This window comes from Brassica oleracea, chromosome C4 (assembly GCF_000695525.1).
Source record: "Brassica oleracea var. oleracea cultivar TO1000 chromosome C4, BOL, whole genome shotgun sequence".
Classification (NCBI taxonomy): Eukaryota; Viridiplantae; Streptophyta; class Magnoliopsida; order Brassicales; family Brassicaceae; genus Brassica; species Brassica oleracea.
Window position 1 is genome coordinate 53335083 of NC_027751.1, and position 22150 is coordinate 53357232.

A 22150-nucleotide genomic window follows, 5' to 3' on the forward strand; every position below is an offset into this window, starting at 1 on the left:
TAACGTGTGAAGTGAATAGTTTTGTTAGACACTGAAGAGAAGAGCCACAGAAACCAAATTTTCAATGAATTAACCCTGCATATAAATAAAACAAAATGAAAGAAAGTTCCAAAAATAACACTGACTCGTATGTCCCTCATTCTTACTTGTCAGTTTTTAGAGCATGATTAACCCGGAGTTCTTAAGATGTGGTTTTTACCGGAAGTTAAGAAACTGTTTCTTAACTTTTAACTAAAAAAGTTAAGAACCGGTTCTTAAATAAGGATTTTAAAAACCGATTCTTAGCCTTTTTAGTTAAAAGTTAAGAAACATTTTCTTAATTTCCGCTAAGAATCTCATTTTAAAACCTCGGGTTAATCATGGTCTAATCATCTTCCAGGCAGGGTCACGAGCTGCCGAACTATTCCAATATATAAATCTTATCACTAGACATGTTTTTATCTTCTTTCTTTTCAACCATTAGAAGACCATAAATTTTTACTTCATACGTTGGTTCCATTTTTTTAATTTTACGTCTCCGTCACACCTTCTCCCTATCCACTAAACACAGATCCCAAACCTGACAAAAGCACATTAGTAAAAAATAAAGAATCTTCCCTTTGTTTCCACGCAATAATTCCCTTAAAATCCCTCTCTCTTTCTCTCACATTGAAAGCTTCTTCTGCTTAACTCCACCAGTAATATTATATTCTCGTTTTCTCTGGTAGACTGGAATAAACGATGACTACCTTCTCCCAATCCAAGTCCACCGGAGCAACCGGGTTTACGGATTCTAAACCTACCCGGCCCGGCCCTGACATGTACGAGAATATCCACGGCGACGAGTACAAAGAAGATCATAGCCCTACGAGCATAGACTACTACGACGTATCCACGCCGCTGAGCTCACACGGGTCAAGATCCGGGTCTGGACAGTTCACGATGCTCGACCTTCTGGCGGCGGTTCTGAGGAAGTCGCTGGTGATGTCTTGTACCATGGAGGGAGGTGGTGATGACATGGCTGCGTCTATGGATATAGGTTGGCCGACGGAGGTTCAGCACGTGAGTCATGTGACTTTCGACCGGTTTAATGGTTTTCTCGGTCTTCCCTCTGAGCTCGAACCGGAGGTTCCTCCTCGAGCTCCAAGCGCCAGGTCCGTCAATTTTTAGTATATATATTTTTAGTTCTTTACCACGAAAGATTATGATACTTCAAAAAAAAAATTATGATTACTTTGAATTTTTTTATAGTACTTTGAATTCAATTTTGAGATTTTTCTTGAGATATTAATTTCATATCTCTTGAACTAATATTTATTAATTCATAGCTGGAAATCTGTATTTGACATGTTACTGTATTGGATAGAATCATTTAGATAGTTGTTGTTTAGATTAAATGTATGATTACGACATGCATTTGTTCACAGAAGATTCTCTTACTTAATTATTCTTTGTAAAACATTATTAACCAAGCACAGTTAAAAAAAACATTATTAACCAAGCGTCTGAAACTTCAAGAACCAAATATTCTAACTCACTAAATTAACACTAGAAAAGGTCATGACAGAAAACTTGTTTTTTCTTATGATGTTCTAAACTATATGCTTTCACTAGATTTATTTGTATACTGAAAATATATGGGGATCCTCTATACTTCAATACATATAAGAAAAAATAGACTACAAAACAAATTTGACAAAAATATTAGTCAATTCCTGCATCGATTCTCTTCCAGTAGATGCAACTAAGATAGTAAAAACCATGATTTTGTTTAATCGATAATAAACATCGTAGAAAACTTTATACCACAAATCTATTTTCATCCTTTATAATTATTTTGTCATTATATATTTATATGGATGACAAAAAAAATGGGGACCACATAATTTTTGTAAAGGAGTAAAGGTAGAACATGTAGATTGTCAGTTGTCTTCATGTAGATTGTCAGTAGATAGATTTGCAAAGGACTATAGACCAGTTATGATAGAACTTATAGGTTTCAGTTGATGGGGATGGGGATGGGGTTGTAGGTTTGTCTTAGGCATAATAACAGATGTTTTTATTTTTCAGTGTGAGTGCCTTTGGAGTATCAGCGAAGTCGATGCAATGCTCTTACGACAACAGAGGAAATAGCGTCCCAACGATCCTTCTCAGGATGCAGAAACGTCTTTATACCGAAGGAGGTCTTAAAGTAAAGCCTCTACTCTCTTCTTATTAATAACAATTTTAATAACTTTCAAATCAAAAGAATACTAATACTATGTGTAATTGTTTTGTTACTTTAAGGCTGAAGGAATATTCCGAATAAATCCAGACAATGCCAAAGAAGAGTATGTCCGAAAACAGCTAAACAGCGGTGTAGTACCACGTGGAATCGATGTTCATTGCTTGGCTGGTCTAATAAAGGTGTGAAGAAAGAACATTAATCTTTAACATCTTTAAGTTCAAAAGGTTTGATATTATTCTTTTGTTGGTATTTATTTATTGAACCAGGCCTGGTTTAGGGAGCTACCAACAGGAGTGCTTGATGTGTTGACACCAGAGCAAGTGATGAAATGTAACACAGAAGAAGACTGTAGTAGGCTCGTGACTCTTCTTCCTCCAGTTGAATCTGCACTTCTAGACTGGGCCATCGGTCTAATGGCTGACGTGGTTGAGTATGAACAGTTCAACAAAATGAATGCTCGCAATGTAGCTATGGTTTTCGCTCCAAACATGACCCAAGTCAGTAAAGAAAAATGCTTTTCATGTTAATGAAAGCTTTGATATTTCAAATCTAATGAAATGTTTTGTTATTGTAGATGGCAGATCCTTTAACCGCATTGATACACGCAGTACAAGTGATGAACTTTCTCAAGACTTTGATCTTAACGAACCTCAAAGAGAGGGAAGATGCATATGCGAAATCGCGGGGGATCAATAAACAAACATCAGATCCATCAGAAGAATGGGGATCACACGACTCTGAGATATTGGGCAACAATATCAAACCAAGCAACAACCCTAAGTTCTTGAGAGTGTCTACTCTTTGTAGGCTAGAGGCTGACAATGAAGAAGAGTTTTGGAACATTGAGAAGAGACACGATCATAAGGATACAGCTGAAACCATTGGGACTGTTCAGAGGCTGTCTAAGTTAAGCAAATCGACAAAGAAACCTCTTGAAAGTAATAAAGACGAAGGAAGAAGAGGACGAGAAGCTTGGGGCTCACGTCTCTCTTCTTTGCCTTGGTAAATTTTACTTACCATCCTTTTGTTTCCTCTTTTTTCTACTTTTGAGTGTGTAAAAAAATATTGTGAATTATGATTATAGGTGTTAGTTGTTTGGAATAGGTATAATGTTTATCCAATAAACGTCAAAGATGGAAATAAATGTTTAAGAGATCAGAGGTTTTCTCATGCTATTTTCTAAAAACTGTAGTCTTGGTTCATTCATACCGACTTCGAGCGATGTATTTTTTTTTTTGTAAACTTTCGAGCGATGTTTTTGAGCTAGGTTCATCTAAATTGAATAGAAAACATAAGTCTTTGACCAATATACTTGTGAGATCTTACTTCGTATCTGAGAGAAAATCCAACTCTATTCCATAAACACATAGCCATTCTCTGTTTCATAATCAACTTATGAAAGGTCGTTCTGAGATTAAAAAAACCATAAACATTTTACTAAAATTTTAATAGTTTTCTATTTTAACAATTTAGAGATTATCTGACGTGAAAAAATTGGGACCATGTTTTATTAAGCTGTGTCCCAAACCGGCCATAAAAGTATAAACATAGGCGTATATGTTCATGTTAGGATTCTTTCTTTATTTTATGGTTAAATTCACCATTGCCCTTATGAAACACTCCTCTCATATGTGGTCTAACTGCATCGGGTAAACTCGTTTCCTCCTGAGTAGCAAATATGCCATTCAGAACTTGGTTTCAGTATAGTAGACGAGTTGTTTCAGCCGTCTCTTTCTTCCAAGCATCACTGCAGTCTCAATTCAGATTAAATTGATTATAAAAAATAAAAACTGTATGATATCAAATCCCTGGCTATTTGGATCATCAACGGAGTTGAGTTGGGGTCTTAGAGATTTGGATATATATAAATTTACTACATGTATTAATGAATGATACGTCAATAATTTACTACTAGCTTTTGACCCGCGCGCCCGCGCGAGTGTTTTGTCAATTTGCAATATCAAATATTTATTATTGTTCAACAACATATTTTATATTTGTATATGTGTGATCTTGTAAATTGTGTATATATGTTGATAAAAAAATCAAAGTGAAAAATATGTTATAAAAAACACTTTTGTTAAGATTTTTAAAATGGGTAAAATTTCATTTCGAGTTGTTCAGACCTATTTAATTTTACAAATACTTATTTAGACCCACAATAATTGCATTGACCCATTTAAACATGTGTAGAGGTATTTAAAATTATTATTATTATTTTTTTGTCATCAAAATATACAGACTAATACTGCTTTAAAATTATTTTAAAATTTCAAAATTATGTGAAGTGTATTTTCTTAAAAGAATCTTTACATTATTGATGAAATTTATATTTTTCAAAAAAGTTAGGAAAACTAAAGAAATTAAAAAAACTCATAATATTTTTTTTATTTATTTAGAATTTCAAATTTTATTAATCTAGTTATAATATTCAGTACGCTAAAACCTATTAATTTTGTATCATTCTACCAATCATAAAAATAATATTTGAACTATATAGGTGTAGATTACATATAAACAGTATATTACATAAAAAATAATTGATATCTTAAGTTAGCAAATTCAAAATATTTGGTAAATCATGAAGGTTAAGATATAATGGTATAGATTGTTATCATATCAAAGTATTGTTACCATAAAACAGATTGACCCTAAAAATATTGTCTAAATTACATACAAATAATATATTTTATATAAATAAATAATTGGTACATTAAGTTATATGAAATTCCAAATAGTTTTTAAATCATGTAGGTTAGGATATCATGAATAAAAACAATATATTTTATCATATATTTATAAGTTGTAAGAGATATTAACGATTTCACAATTTTATTTAAATTGAAATGAGCACAATATATTGTCAGATATCAAAACTTTGATATCGGAGGTGATTGCTTAAATATAGGATTTGTTATGGAATATCATTGATTTTGGTATTATTTTTGAAAACCCGGTTTTAGATTGTGGAGTTGGTAATTATCGGTTCAAACGTAATATATACACTTAGGTTTAGGTCTGGTAATATTTTACATCAAACCGAGATTAAATTCCATTACATAAATAAACTTTAGCCTGAAATTTAAACAATTTATTGATTTATTGGTGGTTATGTAAACAATTGACTCGAGTTGGTTATATTGGTGGTTATGTAAACCGAGATTTATTGGTGGTTATGTAAACAATCAGCGGAGTTGACTTGGGGTCTTAGAGATTTGGATATATATAAATTTACTACATGTATTAAATGAATGATACGTCAATAATTTACTATGCATATCTTTTCTAAATAAATCTTCAATAAATATTTAGTTTTGCTATAGTTAAACTTTTATCCTATAACTTTGCTATAGTTTAATTCATTTATTTACAGTTTTCTTAGTTACAAACACCTTTGTTGGGCTGTTTAAAACTCATTCTATTTTCTTTTTAATCGTGTTAACAACTAAATTCCATTAAAGGCCAATAGATTAATGGGCCTCAACCACCTCAAATAAAGGAGAGACGTACCTAAGTTCGCACAAGAAACGATCCTGAGCTACGATGTGGACCGTGAAACCGGCGCCGATCCCGGTTCAGTTTTCCAGGGGACTAACCGGATCAAACTCCGTCGGCTATTCGCATCCTCCGCCGCGTTATGGCGACGGAATTCACCGTCGTAACATCCCGAGGAAATCACAAACATCCGAATCAGAGTCCGTCGGTGGTTTAGGCCAACGAATCCTCCTCCGGTCCGAAGCATCGAACCCGAACAAACCGGTTCCAAAGGAGAAGGAGATTAGTGGGTCAGACGTGCTCTTGGCGATTCAGAGAGCGACAGCTCAGAGAAAGAGATCGACCGCCGATAAAAGCAAGAAGACGAAGATAGGAGGTGCGGAGCTGTCATCCACTGCGGGAGAGTCCACCGGAGATAACGGTGTTGATTACAGTAACGTGAGGTCGTTAATGATCAAGAACGATTGGGGACACAGATTACACGAGTTCGAGAAGCTTCTCAAAGAGTTTCAAGACATGGAGCTTTGACAAACATTCACTTGTAATATTTTCTTCGACGATAGTACTATGAAACAATTATTGTATGACCAAGCACAACGAAGTTATTTTATTACAGTACATGTAGTTTTTTTTTTCTTTTTTATCAAATTACAGCACATGTAGTTATTACAACAACATAAAGCAACAACTAGTCATGTAATAACAACGATTGGGCTTTCTGATGTACGAAGGAACAATTAGTTTAGACGAATAGCATAAACAAATGGCAGTACAATTAGTTTATGGTCTAATGGGCCAGTCCTAAAATACTTAGGCCTGCACTAACAATAGTCGAAGTAATTTGATAGATAAAGCCATTTAACTCTAAATCTTTTAATGTATGTGGTCACATGGTCTGATCTAATATTGGTTAGGGATTGAGTAACAGAACTGGCAAAGCCACCTTACCTGGTTAGAGCATCATTATCCTACAGACCCATTAAAGATCTTTTAATTAATTTTTAATACTATTTAAGTAGTAAATTTGGTTAAGAGACTTAGTTAAAAACTTTCAGTTTTTATGTCCTCCATTGTAAGTCTCTTATTTAAAGGTTCTTAAAAAAATTTATGATAAAACAACACATCAATGAGAATAAACTTTGGTATATCTTCACAATGCAAGTAATGACACACCATAATCAATAACAAAAACAACAAAAGAATAACATGTAACATGAAACAGAACATGTGCATACTCACATTGTAAACTGTTGATGAGTATCAAGAGGATAGTCGGCCTGGAACTCTGCAGGCAAAAGCTGGTCGGCCTGGTAAGATAGTTTGTAAAGAGTTAAAAACTTTGAAGCTTATGGCACAATTAAACAACTTCTATTTAAAACTTTAAAACTAACTACAGAAAGTGGTAAGTATAGCAATGCATTTTATATAGAGTAGAATGCAATCAATCAGAAAACTTATTTTTAGCAGTAATTCTACAGTTTTTTCATCACGCTTTTAGCAATAAATCACAAAACGAAGATATAGTACAAGAGCTCACCTCATCCATCACAAGCATCGTGCAGTCTTTCAAAACACACACTCCCTTTTTGGTAAGATCCAATATTCTTCCAGGAGTTCCAACGAGCAGATGTACATGTTAATGTAACCGCTTGATATCATCTCTCAGACTGGTACCGCCAGTGGTGACCATAACCTGGATGTTCAAGTATTTGGAAAGCTCCTTGCAAACCTGTGAAGTCTGAAGAGCCAGCTCTCGCATTGGAACTAGAATCATGGCTGTATAAAAAATAAACACAGTCAAGACTGTAACTATATTTGTTCTCAAATACATGAGTTCCTAACAATAAACCAGCATACCTTGAATAACATTGGTATTTGGATCAATTTTCTCAAGAACTGGAATGCAGAAGGCACCAGTCTGATAACGAGTATCAGGAGGTGGGACCCTCAACGTTGCCTTCCAATCTTGGCCGCCACTGAGAGTAACGGAGCCACTGAATCTATCAGCACAACAGATATATCAGCTTCACCCTTCTAATCCAATCAATTCATAAAAAGGTCTGAAGATCAAAACATATTGAACTTGAGGTAATTAACCATTGGTTTAACAAAACACAAAAATATCGCAAAACCACATTATTAAAACATATTGTTTCATTACAATGATCCTATGATCTACAATCCAAGACCAAGCAGGGACAGATTGAAGCATATCAAATCAATTTTCGGCCAATCAACAATCAATTTAGTCCATAAAAGAACGTACCTGATTTGGGTCACTGTCAGAGTTGCATAGAGGAGGCTGAGTTCCAGGTTCTCTTTCCTGATAACAATCGTTTGTCCAAGAAGAAGAAGGGTGAGAAACTCAATTGCGACGAGTGAGAAGAAGGTGATGACGATGAAGGTCGGGACGGAGGAGGATTGCACAGAGAGATTGATCAGGACGGAGGAGGCGTTGGGGAGTGATCGGAGCTCGGAAATCGTGAGGCAGAGAGGTAAAGCGTGGAGGCGGAGGGTGGAGATGTACATGGGAAGAGAGTACCTCATGTCGAGGTCAAAAAGCATGGCGTCGGAGAGGAGATCGAAGAGAATATCGGAGGTGGTGATGGCTTTTGAGAGATTGATTTTGGTGGGGATTTGACACGGGTACATTAAAAAACGTCCCTTGCTTCCCCTAAATAAGATACGTCTTTTGTTTTTTTTTTTTTCCAACTAGTTTTATTAAAAAGCCAAGCCCAAGAAACATATCCAGTACAAAGCCCACACTATTAAAACGAAAAGCTAAAAGCCCAAAAACAATGGGCACACAAGCGGAAAGAAAATGGACTAGGCCCAAACTTCTAAAGATCAACTTTACCGTCCCAAACGTCGGCCCCTTCGAGCACACATGTCTAGATCTCAAATCCAGAGGACACACGTCACTCGATCTCTTAATCTTCTCAAACGCCGGCGACCTCAACGGCGTTTCACTGGATTCACCCCAGCACCATCATCATTCATCGATTCCGGAACACACCAGAACCCATGACCTCTAACCATCTTCACCGCAACCGCCTTAACTCATGTGTATTCTTTATCGGAGAGAATCAATCGCCAGAACGAGATCTCATCCGTCACCATTCAAGCACACACCAGAGCAAAAACATCGCGCAGACCATAACCACCTTTCACCGGAGAGCTTCTCTCGTCCTACGACGAGAGCTCATCCACCGAATCCCAACCGACGCCGCATGAACAAAAAAAACGAAACCACACCCTAAAACAGATCTAGGGAACCAAAAGCCAAAGAGGCAAGGCAAGGAAAACCTTCACCCCTCGGTAGCAAAGCCGGAGACGATTCGATCTATAGAAGCCTCCACCTTCCCGGAGTCTTAGCCGGCGGCGCGGAGCTGAGGGAGCCTCCACCCCCCGGAAGCTTAGTCGGCGACTATGGAGCTATAAAAACCTCCATATCCCGGAGCAAACACTGAACTCAAAAGCTGGCTGTCACATCGATCCACCGTCCTACATCTTCCCCGCGAGGCTAGAGAAAGAGTAGTTACCGCCGTTCAAAGCACACCACGAGCGGGGCCTTTCCCGGAGCAAAACCCTAGCCCAGATCCGCGAGTATATCGGAAAGAGACCACAGATCGGAGCACACAGTCAGAGGACTGAACTTAAATGACCAAAAGGGAGCCGCCGGCACTGGCACGCGCTCGGACGCACCACCGGACGCCGGGGCTGCCTTCACACGCGTTTTCTCTCTTCTCTCTCTTTAACACAGTTTAGGTTCAGTTTGACGTCTATTGTTTTAATATGTATTTTTTATTTTTTTTTAAATCAAAATTAATCTAAGAGATCCATTAAAAATTTGGGATAATGATGCTCTTATGTAGAATAGTTTAGTTTACTTGGGTCATTTTTTTTTCCCCGACAAAACTTAGGTCATATATTCTCCATCGTTTTCTCTTGTTTTCCGTACTTGCCCATTTTCGATCATTTTACTTTCAAAATCTTAAGTTTTACTTTGTTTTGACCTCAAAAACTATTCTACATTGTCAGTATTCAACAGATCTTTTTCTCTTTACCTTTAGAGCTTTCACCGTTCTCATTTTGTGATTGTGGTCCTTATTTGTTGACTTATATATTAAAGAATCATAAAAACACTATTCTTGAAGTATTTTTGGATTTTTATCTCTAAAATTTCAAAACCCATAAACAAAAAGAATAAAATTTATATAAAAACAATTTTATAAAATTTATGGATCAACAACCCCTAGACAAATCATGTGATATTGTATTTCGAATACACAAGAGCTTATCAATTAAAATTTCAATCTAGTTCCATAAAGTGGACATATTAAAGCTCAAAGAAAAATAGCTTCTGACCCATTTTTATCATCTGGAATATTTGACTGAACACAAAAATACACCGAAGATTACATAGCCGGCAGAAAGAAAGAAAACAATTTCTTCGGAAATCAAGATTACAACCCAAACTTCTGACCCAATTATAATCACTTCAAAATGATGTGAATTTGAATTCAAAAAGGAGAAAACTAAACTAAGATTCCAGTCACCTTTTATTGATTTATTTCTTAATTTTCACATTTGAATCACGAATATTAGACTCTCATCGTTCGTCGAATATAAAAAGAGTCTTAGAGCATGATTATCCGGGATCTTTAGTGGGTTTCTTAGTGCGTGGGTCCCCACAAAATCTTTAAAGATCGGTTACAAAAACTACTAATTAAGAACCGATCTTAGTGAGTTTCTTACACTGTTCGCGGGCCCCACTGACTCGTGGCGGTCCGCGATTGGTTTGCTTTTAATTTTTTTTTTTTTTAAAAAAAACTAAGAAACTCATTAAAGTTGTTAGGGATAATCATGGTCTTACATAATACATATTATCTGACCAGTTTTGATTTCAGTCGATATATAATCAATTTATTATGCCGATGGATGTCAGAGAGAAATGGTACAGTTCGTTGATTTTTTTTTTTTTAAACATTGGATTTTTTTTAACCACAAACATTGGACTTTTTAAACCACAAACATTGGATATTTCATGTGGCAGCTACATATTTCAGAATAAATTAGTTTGAGATTTCGTTGATGTGCATCTTATATATTAAAATAGAAGTCACAACCTTGATTCATATGTGATTTTTTTAAAAATAGACCTAATAGACCAATTCTTAGAAAGTCATGTTATTTTTAATTTCTAATCTTATCATTTAAATTTTGGGCCTACCAGAAATTTTTATTGGACTATCAATAATTGGATTTAAACAATAGATGATCCATTGGATTTATAGATAATATAAATTAAATATATATAATTTAATGTTCTAATACTATACCTCCGTATGTTAATAATTTAAATAATTGTCGATATTAACTTTTAAAATTATAAAGATTTTTTTTAAATAACAAAAATCATATTATCTAACAATGATTAATCTTTACTACCTTAAACCAACGAAAATAAATTTTAAACTATATAGTTTATTTTAAAAATTAAACAAAGACTAAATGTTTAATTATTTACTCGATAATATAAATTTATGAAGCGAAAAGTTTAGTTTTTCAAAAACTTTCTAAATTTATGAAATGTTACAATATTTTTGAATATGACAATAAAACAATATTTTACTAATCTTTATATATATAGTTACGATTTTAATAATGAAATAATAATCCGAAAATATATATATAGAAGAAGATACAACATGTGAAAGTTTGAAACAATCTATTCAATGAAAAAATATACCGTAAACTTATTATGTTTTAAAAATTGATAGACACATATATATTATTATATATACCAATTTAGAATTGAAAACAAAATGTTTATCTAAAAATAAATGAAAACAAAAACCCGTGTGGTTGTGCGGCTCGAGATCTAGTTGTTTGTTACGAAAGCAACTCATTCCAAGGTTATTAATTTGGAGGTTATTGAGTTGGCTCTCTCTTTCTAATACAAATGATTTTAGATTTTTTTCCCTCCATAATCCTTGTGGGTTAGTTAAGGATAAGATTGATGTATGATTAATGGTAAGAAATTGATAAAGGTAAAATGAGCAAATGGTTGATCAGCGATACAAACTAAATGACAGTGAATAAATAGAAAGGACCAACACAAAATATTTTAATATACCTTGAGATAATTATTCTCGAAATTCGTTAGTGTTAAACCTATTCTATTAAAACTGAGTTCAAAATAATACTTGTATATTTTTAAGTTCTTCCAGATTTTAATTTTCTTTTTGATTAATTCTAACAAATTCATTTATTGTTTTTATTTAAGTGTTTAATTACATCTTTTACTTTCTTTTTTCATTCTTGCAAACTATTTTATTAATTGTATTTACCATAATAATTCGATGTCATTTATTTTACGTATTAACCATAATAATTTCACGTGTTTAAATAAAAATTTTCCATTAGTGACAAGAATTGAAACTGGTTAACAAAATTGTTTTTATTCGTTTACATAATTAGTTAGACATGGGCATTCATGTATACGTTCGGATACAGATCGACTTTTACGGGTATTGAATTTTAGATTTTAAAATTGAACTATATTCGGATATTATAAATTTTTGGACATAGTTCGAGTTGGATTCTTTCGGGTCTGGATAAGTTTGTAGGAACCTAAAACTATCTAAATAACATATATATTTAAAAATGTCACTAAACAATTTATAAAAAAATAAAAATCAAACATGCACGGGCGTGCGTGTCAAAATGCTAGTAAAGTTTTAAGTTAAAGCTCAGTTCACATAAAGAAGTAATTAAAGAGAGGAAAATAAAAGCATAACTTAATCAAAAGGCTTTGATAAGATCAGAGATTAGAAAGTGAAACTTTATGGGTTAATTTTTGTCGGCAAATTCATTCTGTTCGGACTTACCTTTTTGAAGCGATTTTAGCTTCCATTGTCGCGGTCGGAAAAGATGGAATGTTAAAATCATCGTTTGCATGCTAGTATGTTTCCATGTATTTAAGGTGAAACATACATCATATATAACTTTATTTTCTTTCTCTGACCTCGCCTTTGCTGGGGTTGAAGAAAGAAGTATAATCAGCACTCAGCAGATGAAAGTTTCAAAACCAACGAATGAGTTACTCCGCTTATTGAAATTTGAAAAGTTTTATCTTATGGATACTTTCTTGATGGCGTAGGTTAAGGTCTACTTCTTATTTAACTTCTGTTATAATGCCCTGGACACGTGCATGGTAATTTTCGATTCTATAACATCGAATTTATAGCATTACAAACTAGGAAAATATTATGAACGTTCAAGTTTCGATTCCATAACATCAAATTTATATGCATACAAGCTAGGAAAATAATATGAACGTTCCACCCAACACATCATTGATAGTGGAATATATGTGACTTTTGAGTCACATTGTTGAAATTTGCTGCCCATATAAGTTATGACATGCCTTTTACTATAGTAAGTAACCTTCCAATTCCTAATCAATGATATGTTTCTGTGTATAATATTAATTATGACGTTATGGAGTAATTGTCAACTTCTTGGACAGATGCATGATCTTTCTATAGACCCATTCCTTAAAAATTGGTATTTAAAAGATTAATTATATGACAAAAAGAAGAAGAAAGGAAATTTCATTAACTAGCTAATTGAAGGAGGACAATTCACATATTAATTATATTATCTCCAAGTGTCGGGTTTGTAGAATATGTCTTTTTGTGGTTTAATGTGTAGAAGCAAATATTATTGCAGATGTAATGTTTATTGAAATTAAACATTACTTTTAAAATAATATTTTTTTAATGAATACTAATACTAAATAATTAAAGTTTTGAATATTACGAAAGAATTCATATCATCTACCATTATATCCAAAAATCAGATCCAAACAAAAATAATTATATAAACTGTTAAGATAAAATAAAATCAGTTCTTAGTGATACTCTCTCTGTTCCTAAAAGATTCATATTCTAGTTTTTTCACACATTTTAATAAAACACATTAAATTTGCATAATTTAATGTGTTTATCTTCTTTCCACAATTTTAAACCAATAAAAAATTAATTAGTACAATTAAGATTTTTGAAGTTTGCAATTAGTTAATAAAACATGCATTGAAAATGTAAAAAATGAATCTTTTAGAAACAATTTTTTTTTCTAGAATATGTATTTTTAAGGAACGGAAAGAGTATTACGGAAGATAAGAGATCAAAAATTAGAAAATTGTTTTATTGATCAAACAACAATGGTACAATGTTTTGGGATAACATTTCCTAATTCTACCCACTTGATTGTAGTAGAAATAGGTTGAATGTCTTAATCTGCATTCTTAGGATTTTGATCTTTTTGTCCAAAAAGGGATTTCGGTCTTATATTTATAGTATATAGTCGGTGTATTTCTTAAGATCAGAATATATTCGTTTATATCCACAGATATTAAAGATTTATTTTATTCAAAATATTTATTTTATCCTTAAATATAAGTTTTCTTTCTTACTCCGTACGTAGGTTTTATAGATGCTTCATGGAATCATGGCCCATAAATTGGTGTTTGGCATATTCTCAACAATTTGTTTTGTACGTACAAAAACAATTTTTTAAGCAATTTTTATATTGAAGACTTGCTTATATAAACTTAATCGTTTTTAGGTATTATATTTTCTTAGCTAAATAATTTGGTTGCACATGTGTGTAATGGTACATTGTTATAGTCAAGACTCAAGACGAAGAATAATAGGCTACCTTATCTTCAGTATACCACATCACTCGGTACTATAGTTTAACGATTAATAGATAACTAGGTTAATACCTACGGGATGAACATTATATATAAATTATTTTTACGTATTATATATAATTTTACATATTGTAAAATAATAAATATATATTAAATATAAAAATTCAACAAATATTATTGATGTGATTACATAAATAAATATTGTATTAATCCAAGCAAACACTTTTTATTTTATATGATCTATAATTAAATTTAAATGATATTAACATAGATATATAGTATATTTTTAATATTGATATTTATTAAATAATTATTTTTACTCATATTATTTTTTGATCATTTGTATCTTTTTTTAATAAAAACTTTGAATCACTGATACAAAATTTTTCATTATGTGATGTTTAATAGGTTTTGTAATTTATAATTTAAAAAAAAAAATTAATGCAAAGTTTATTACAATCTGTTTATTTAATCTTCTTGAAGCAAAACCAACAAGTAAATCAATGGAAGACATTTTGATTGATGATATTGATACATAATGCTAACCCCATCTATAACGAAATCTCTCTTTTTTGAGATCTTTATTCTCCTTTCATCTATTTTACAATATTTCACATAACCACTGTAATTATCACAAATTTGACTTCTTTTTTTAATGTCTCAACAACTATATGGTATGATTATATCTTTCTACACAAATGTGAAATGTCTTCTCTGTGTGTGTCTCGCTTTCCCTCCCGTTCACTTATCCACTACCGTTAGACACGTGGAAAAATGGGCCAGACGATGATGATAGAGATGACGTTGTCGTGTTCCATAGCTCCAACTCCGCTGGATGTTCCTGCGATAACCCATCGTGGTACGAACTGGACCGGTTTAGGCTTGGGTATGGAGATCGGAGGGAAGGTAAAGCGAGGTGATCTTGATCCGCGTGGCTCTCATCGACGGCTGAGATCGAGGGTCCGTTTAGCTGCGAGGCCACAAGCCGGTCTAAAGCGGACCAGCTAGAAACGAAGCGAGTGTCGATCACGTTGCTGATCTGGATAACATGATTTGTGTCGGGGGAGCTGACGTGGCAGTTGTTGTTGAATGTTTGACTTTTAGGGCTCTCGAGGTTTGGGAGTTTCATGAGAGGGTCTAGATTTAGCTCTTCTTTACAAGATCGCCCCATAAGTTCTAGGAATTGCTCGAAACTATCATCGTTGAAGAACTGAGATGAGGACGACGTCGTCGCCATGTCTCCGCTGCCACTCAGGGAAGCTCCTCCGATGGGACTGTTTAGGGTTTTGTGAAGATTCTTCTTCTTGAAAATACGACACACCACCCATCCTTCGTCTTGTGATGCCTCCCCAATGATAGTCACCACCTTAAATATTCAAAATAAGATAAAATTATATCTTTTACAAAAAAGATAAAATGATATCAGAGAAATTCATATTTTAGATCTCGTTTTCAAAGAGAGCTTGCTTATTCCCTTTAGGTCTCGCTTTGCTTGCAACGTGTGAGCCATGTTTTCTTAAGTTTTTCTTAATTATCAAAAGAAAACTGTATTAAAATAGTATTTTATAATTTACGTATATAATATTTTATGTTTGTATATCTTTGTAATTATAATTTATACATAAACATATTTCTATAATATATCTATACTATTATTTGCGAAGTAAATTTTTGCAACGGAGCTATCACGTTCAAAGTTAGAGCGGTTAATATCTATACTACCCTTAATGAATTTTATATATAATTTATTATATAATCAAAAACGAACTTTTATTAATAATATTTTTTTTAAAGATAATTCCTATATATTTTGTTGTTATCTTATAACATATTTTCAATTATAAATTTTAAAAGTAAGATATAAAACAATTTAAAATAAATTAAGTGGTTAAAGTCAATGTTACCCTTAATGAATTTTATATATAATTTATTATATAATCAAAAACGAACTTTTATTAATAATATTTTTTTTAAAGATAATTCCTATATATTTTGTTGTTATCTTATAACATATTTTCAATTATAAATTTTAAAAGTAAGATATAAAACAATTTAAAATAAATTAAGTGGTTAAAGTCAATGTTACCCTTAATGAATTTTATATATAATTAATTACATAATTAAAAACGAAATTTTATTTATAATATTAGATTTTTTTTTAAATAAGATAATTCTTATAAATTGTGTTGTTATCTTAATCAACTAAATTTGTATAAAAATGTTTTTTTTTTAATATTTCTAATATGTGAATGTTTTCTTTTAAAATTTCTGCACAATAATAAACATATATATTTTAATTAAATTTTTCGTCATATATATATAATTTTATGTTTGATATAGCTTTTTGAAAATATAAATAATAAGTTATCATGCTGATTTTTGAATTAATAAAAAATAAATTAATAAATATTTTTAAAATGATTAATCCCGCATGTGCGGGCAAAACACCTAGTATATATATATATATACAGATGACAGTTTTGATTAGTGTTCAAGAAAGCGGCCTAGGCGGTGCTTAAGGGTACACTTTATAAAACTATAGTGACTAACTTTTAAACTGCCTAAAAAATTAAATTATTGTAATAAAAATAATATTAGTTTATTATTCATAAATTATAAAAATTAGTATATTGTAATATATAGTCTTATGATAATATAATATAAAATTTATCACTTGTAAATAATGATATTTAATATAAAATGCTATATTTATATATAATTTATTGTTCTAAATTATAAATGCTTTAGCCGCTTAATTAATGTTCTAGGCATCTACTTAGTCGTTCTAGGCTCTAGGCGTTCACAGCCCGTTTAGCTCTAGCGCTTCTTTGAATACTGGTTCTGATGATATTTCGAGTGGAAATCACAACAGTGCTTTATAGAAAATATTATTTTGACGAAAATATTAGTACAAGTAATTAGTAATATCTTTTATAATGAGACTTAACAGTCTCACCATATTCAAGAGAGAAAAATATATGGTTGAATCAGATATATCATAATATAAACCGTATTAAATTGATACACACCTCATGAACGGTGACATCTTCAGGGGAAATAACGTTGTCTTCGAGTCTGTATTCATGCATGATCCAGTCAGATTTTTGGCCATGAGGAGCTCGGCCTTTGTAGAAAACAAGAGTCTTTCTCATCCCAATCCTACGGCCATTACTATATATGATCTTGTCGCGCCCCGTTGCTTTCCAAAATCCGACCGTCGTAGCTCGGTTAGTTCTCGTCCCCGTCGGATATTTTTTGTCCTTGTGGCTAAAGAAGTACCAGTCGTTTTGAGGCGTTGTTCCTATTTTACACATCTCTGCATAACGACAAAAACAATCAGAATAACTTTAACATAAATTATATAGTTAACCAACCTAGCCTATCTTGGATCTTTGTAGTAAATAACTAACTCCTGATATACAAGCAACAACAACGACTAAGTGAAGAGTCACATTCTCGTAAAAAGATACATGAGAACGTCATGTATCGAAAGAACTACATACAAGAAATCCATTTACATAGAAGTAAACTCATTCAAAACTGAAGAAAGAGAGACTGTGAAAAGGTTCATCTTTTTTTTTTGGACAAAAGAATTTTCTTCATCTTATACAAAAAAAAAACTATGGAAATAAACCTTGAATATCCCAAGGCTCGAGCTTGTTGAGATCAACGTCGCGAATAACGTCGAGGTCGATCTTGATGCTATTTACTTTCTTCCGGAGATAATACTGCAACAGCTCTTCCTCGGTCGGGTGAAACCTAAACCCAGGAGGCACTTGAGATTGTCCGTTCACTGATATACTCATAGATTCCGACATCATGATCAACACAGATTTCAAGATTATCTAAATCAAGAATCAAGATCAAGAGAACAGAGCATGTACTGTTTTTACAAAAACTTATTTGTAACTACCAATATGAAAGTTGGAGAATGAGAGAGCTAGAGGAGACTGAGTCAATATATATATGAGTATTGTTGTCTAAAATAAGATGCATGAGGAAAACACATGTGTCTGTTTGTACATTTTTTTTGTTTTCTTGATTAATAAATTCAACTCTTATTATACTTTTCCATTTTGTTTTCATTTATTAGTTTAAAATAAGAGTATGTCCAATGAAATTTTAGTTTTACATTTCACTGTTCAATAATAAATGATTATTGCACTTTTGTTTTCTTCTCAATTATTGTTTCAACTCTTGTTAATTATAGTTTTGCTATTTATTTCTTTGTTATTAGTTAATTAATTTACAAATTAAGAGACGAGCCTCTCTGTAAAGCAATTTGATTTCTCTTGTCTTTTTCAATAAACATATCATCATATCTATAATTATGTAAATGTTAGCTTCGTCCATTTATTCACTATTTTCTAGAACGAAAAAACACGTACAGTACTATTAAAACTTCAATTCATGAATGTACATATTTTGAAAAATCTATCTTAATCTCTTTTATATGTTTTCAAGACCTATTTCTGTATATTTACATATCTGTGTCGATGAGTAGATATCGGGAGGATTAACAAATGGAAAACAAAAAAAGGTGATGTAGTTATCAAAAGGAAAAAGGTAGGGCCAGTAGGGCAACTAGATTGTAGGAAGCAAGCGCACATCGTAACGATGACCCTTGACCTTAAAAATCTCTTAGAAAAGCTCCATTTAAACAAATTAACAACCCACAGTCATCGTAATAGTAATGCATTCCCTATTTTTATTGTTGAAAAATGATTTTTAAAATGCATTCCTTTTTCTTCTAATATTTTTTAAGTATAAATTTTGCATGTCAGAAAGCTTCTCTCCGGAAGATGTGGCCGTTTTCATCGATAATTAAACGTTTCACTACAAAAAGTTACTTGATCTTCGAGACGATTTAGTATAATCATATATATCTAACTGTAAATATTAAAACCTGAATTTCGAAAAAGCATATGTGATTTTTTTGGGTGCAAAAGACATATTTAGGTGATTAAGTAGAACAAACTAAACATAATAAATGTAATTTGTAGCGGAATGAAGTGAACCGGCAATGCCGAAAAATCTGAAGAAATGTCTCATGTTGTCTTTCATAAAATGATTGTATAATTTAGATTAATAGATATTTTCAGCTTTTCACATATACTAAAAACAATTAATTAATTTTAATGCTTCATCTTTTGTGACTAAAAATATTCGATAACTATTTCTCCAAAGAAAAACAATCTTTGATAACTTTAAATTAATAATAAATTAATAAACGTAATTATTCTATATTTTTATATAATTTCTTATTATTAACTAATAAATATGTAGAAACTCCAAAATTTATGTTTTTGAAACATTCTTTTTTCTTTGAAACAAATATTTATAATACTTATAGTAAAATAATGACCCAAATATTAATTTTTCTTTTTCATTATTTTCTATTGTTATATCCTTAGCGGTTGGTTGTTGCTAGGTCAATACATAAAGGTAACGCGATAGTAAAATAATGATGACGTCAAAAGTCACGTAGTTATTACAGCACGATTAACCTGAGACTTTTAGGATAGAGTTCTTAGCGTAAGTTAAGAAACAGTTTCTTAACTTTTAATTAAAAAAGCTAAGAATCGATTCTTAAAATCTTTATTTAGTTAAAAGTTAAAAAACAATTTCTTAAAGTCCTTATTTAAAAACCGGTTATTAATTTTTTTAGTTAAAAATTAAAAAACAGTTTCTTAACTTCCGTTAAGAACTCCACTCTAAGAATCCCGAGTTAATCATGGTCTAACTACTATAAGTACTTATACATATTGTGTAGAAAGTAGAAACTTAGAGAATGATTATCGGTGGGAGGAGGGTTATTACGCGTGGGCTCCACCACCTTTTTCCAAAAAACGTGCTTCGATACCGCCAAATAAGAAACGTTTCACAGGGGGCTGTTTGCAGGCCCCACATACACGTGCCGGTCCGCTATTGGTTCTTTTTAATTTTTTTTTTTATAAATCAGAAAAAAAAAATTTAAGAACCCGAAAAACGTTTTTACCGATAGTCATGCTCTTAGACCATCTTTAACTCTAAACCGTTTCACGGTTTCTTAGTTTTAATTTTTTTTTGTTTTGTTTGGTCTGATAAAAAAAAAAAGAAAAATTAAAAAACGAACCAATCGCGGGCCACCACGTGTCGGTGGGGCCTGCAAACAGTGCAAAAACCCAACCAAGATCGGTCCTTATTTCATTATTTTTATGATCGGTTTTTATGGTTTTTGTGGGACCCCTGGGTTAAGAAACCCCCTAATAACCCGAGATAAGGGTATCTTAGGAATTTTTTTTTTTTTTTTTTTTGGTCTGAAAAAAAAAAAAATTTAAAGCGAACTAATCGCAGACCGCCACGCATCGGTGGAGCCCGCGAACAGTGCAAAGATCCAACGTAAATCGGTCATTGTTTTGTGGTTTTTGTTAGCGGTTATTTAGTTTTTGCTGGGCCCCCATAATTTTAAATAATTTTTTTTGCTGAAGACCCCTTTTAAAGACCCAGGGATGTTGATGGTCTAAAGATCTCCTAGATTATATTTGAGAAGTGATTTGTATATGTATCATCACTACATTAATTTTCACAAAAAAATGATGACTTGACTTAAAAGAAATATGACAAGGCATAAATCTAACTGTGACATGTAAAATTTACTATATTTAGATTTATGTTTTTGTTAAGATTTCTTAAATATAATAATGATGATTTTCTATATACGAATTTATATTTTTGGAAAAGTTTCATAATATAGTAATAACTAATAAATTTTATATCAAAAATATTTTTTCTCAGTAAATATTAATTTTGGTAAGATTTTATGATACCTAATAACTTTTCTATATCAATTAAAACAATATGTTTTTATATGTAAATAATAATTACGAATATTAAAATTTTTCATCAATATATGAATCATATCCTTTTTTTATTATTTGAGGAGCATTAAAAATAAATAACCTTTAGTTCATGTGTTTATTACAAGTGTGTCATTTCTTACGTGGCAACTCCACAAGCTCCCTCACCTATTCTATTTAAAACTCCATTGTTAACTAGAGTAATTACACATCATGCCATTAATCAAAACATTATAATTACCTTAGTTTTGTCTACATTTGTCACATATATACGTTGATACGTATTACATCAAATCTTATCATTTATTTCTTGCGTTAGTTACCTTAACCGAAGTTCTACGTATTACATCAAAGATTTTAAAATTATGTTAATTACCTTGACTGAAGTTTTTTCATTAATCTGTTTCAATACAAAAACATTACTGACATACGTAGTGGTCTAATTTTTTATTCAAAATGAATATAGATGCGAAAAAGTTAATGTGCGATTATCAATCAAAGTTTGTTTTCTGAAAAATCATAAAAAGTATTTGATGATCAATACGTACTCAAGTGATTGATTTTCTTAAAAATGCGAAAAAATATTTGTTCTCTTAAAAATATATCAAGAGGAAAACTTTGTTTTCTTAAAATAGTGAAACAGAAGAACCATGCATATGGTATATACTTGCCCCGTTTCATTAAATTGTTAGATGATCCCCGCCTTGCGATTGTAGAAACTAAGGTACAATACAATTTTCTGGCATACAATTATAAAAACTTGCCTTAGGTGATCTATCGTAATTAAGATTTTAACGCCAGCTTGCATAATGCAAATAATGGCGAAGCAAATTGCCCATGATTCAAACATGATTTGCAAGGACGAAATTGATTGATGATTGGGAAAAA

General features: G+C 31.9%; 3 protein-coding genes across 3 annotated transcripts; 2 read left to right on the plus strand and 1 right to left on the minus strand.

The window, feature by feature from the left end:
• Window positions 1–468: 468 nt before the first annotated feature.
• Window positions 469–3323, plus strand: LOC106342800 (rho GTPase-activating protein 3-like). The gene is made up of 5 exons (XM_013781832.1): window positions 469–1133; window positions 2050–2170; window positions 2266–2385; window positions 2473–2703; window positions 2781–3323. Exons 1-5 carry the CDS (start codon window positions 721–723, stop codon window positions 3210–3212), a joined length of 1317 nt encoding a protein of 438 aa, XP_013637286.1. The 5' UTR covers window positions 469–720; the 3' UTR covers window positions 3213–3323.
• Window positions 3324–5708: 2385 nt separating this feature from the next.
• Window positions 5709–6363, plus strand: LOC106342801. Its single transcript, XM_013781833.1, has one exon. It carries the CDS (start codon window positions 5750–5752, stop codon window positions 6227–6229), a length of 480 nt encoding a protein of 159 aa, XP_013637287.1. The 5' UTR covers window positions 5709–5749; the 3' UTR covers window positions 6230–6363.
• Window positions 6364–14975: 8612 nt separating this feature from the next.
• On the minus strand, window positions 14976–18334 carry LOC106340296 (NAC domain-containing protein 43-like). Its single transcript, XM_013779174.1, has 3 exons — window positions 18058–18334; window positions 17453–17739; window positions 14976–15789 (listed from the first exon to the last, which is right to left on the minus strand). The coding sequence occupies exons 1-3, from the start codon at window positions 18242–18244 to the stop codon at window positions 15169–15171; spliced, it is 1095 nt and encodes a 364-aa protein (XP_013634628.1). The 5' UTR covers window positions 18245–18334; the 3' UTR covers window positions 14976–15168.
• Window positions 18335–22150: the final 3816 nt, after the last annotated feature.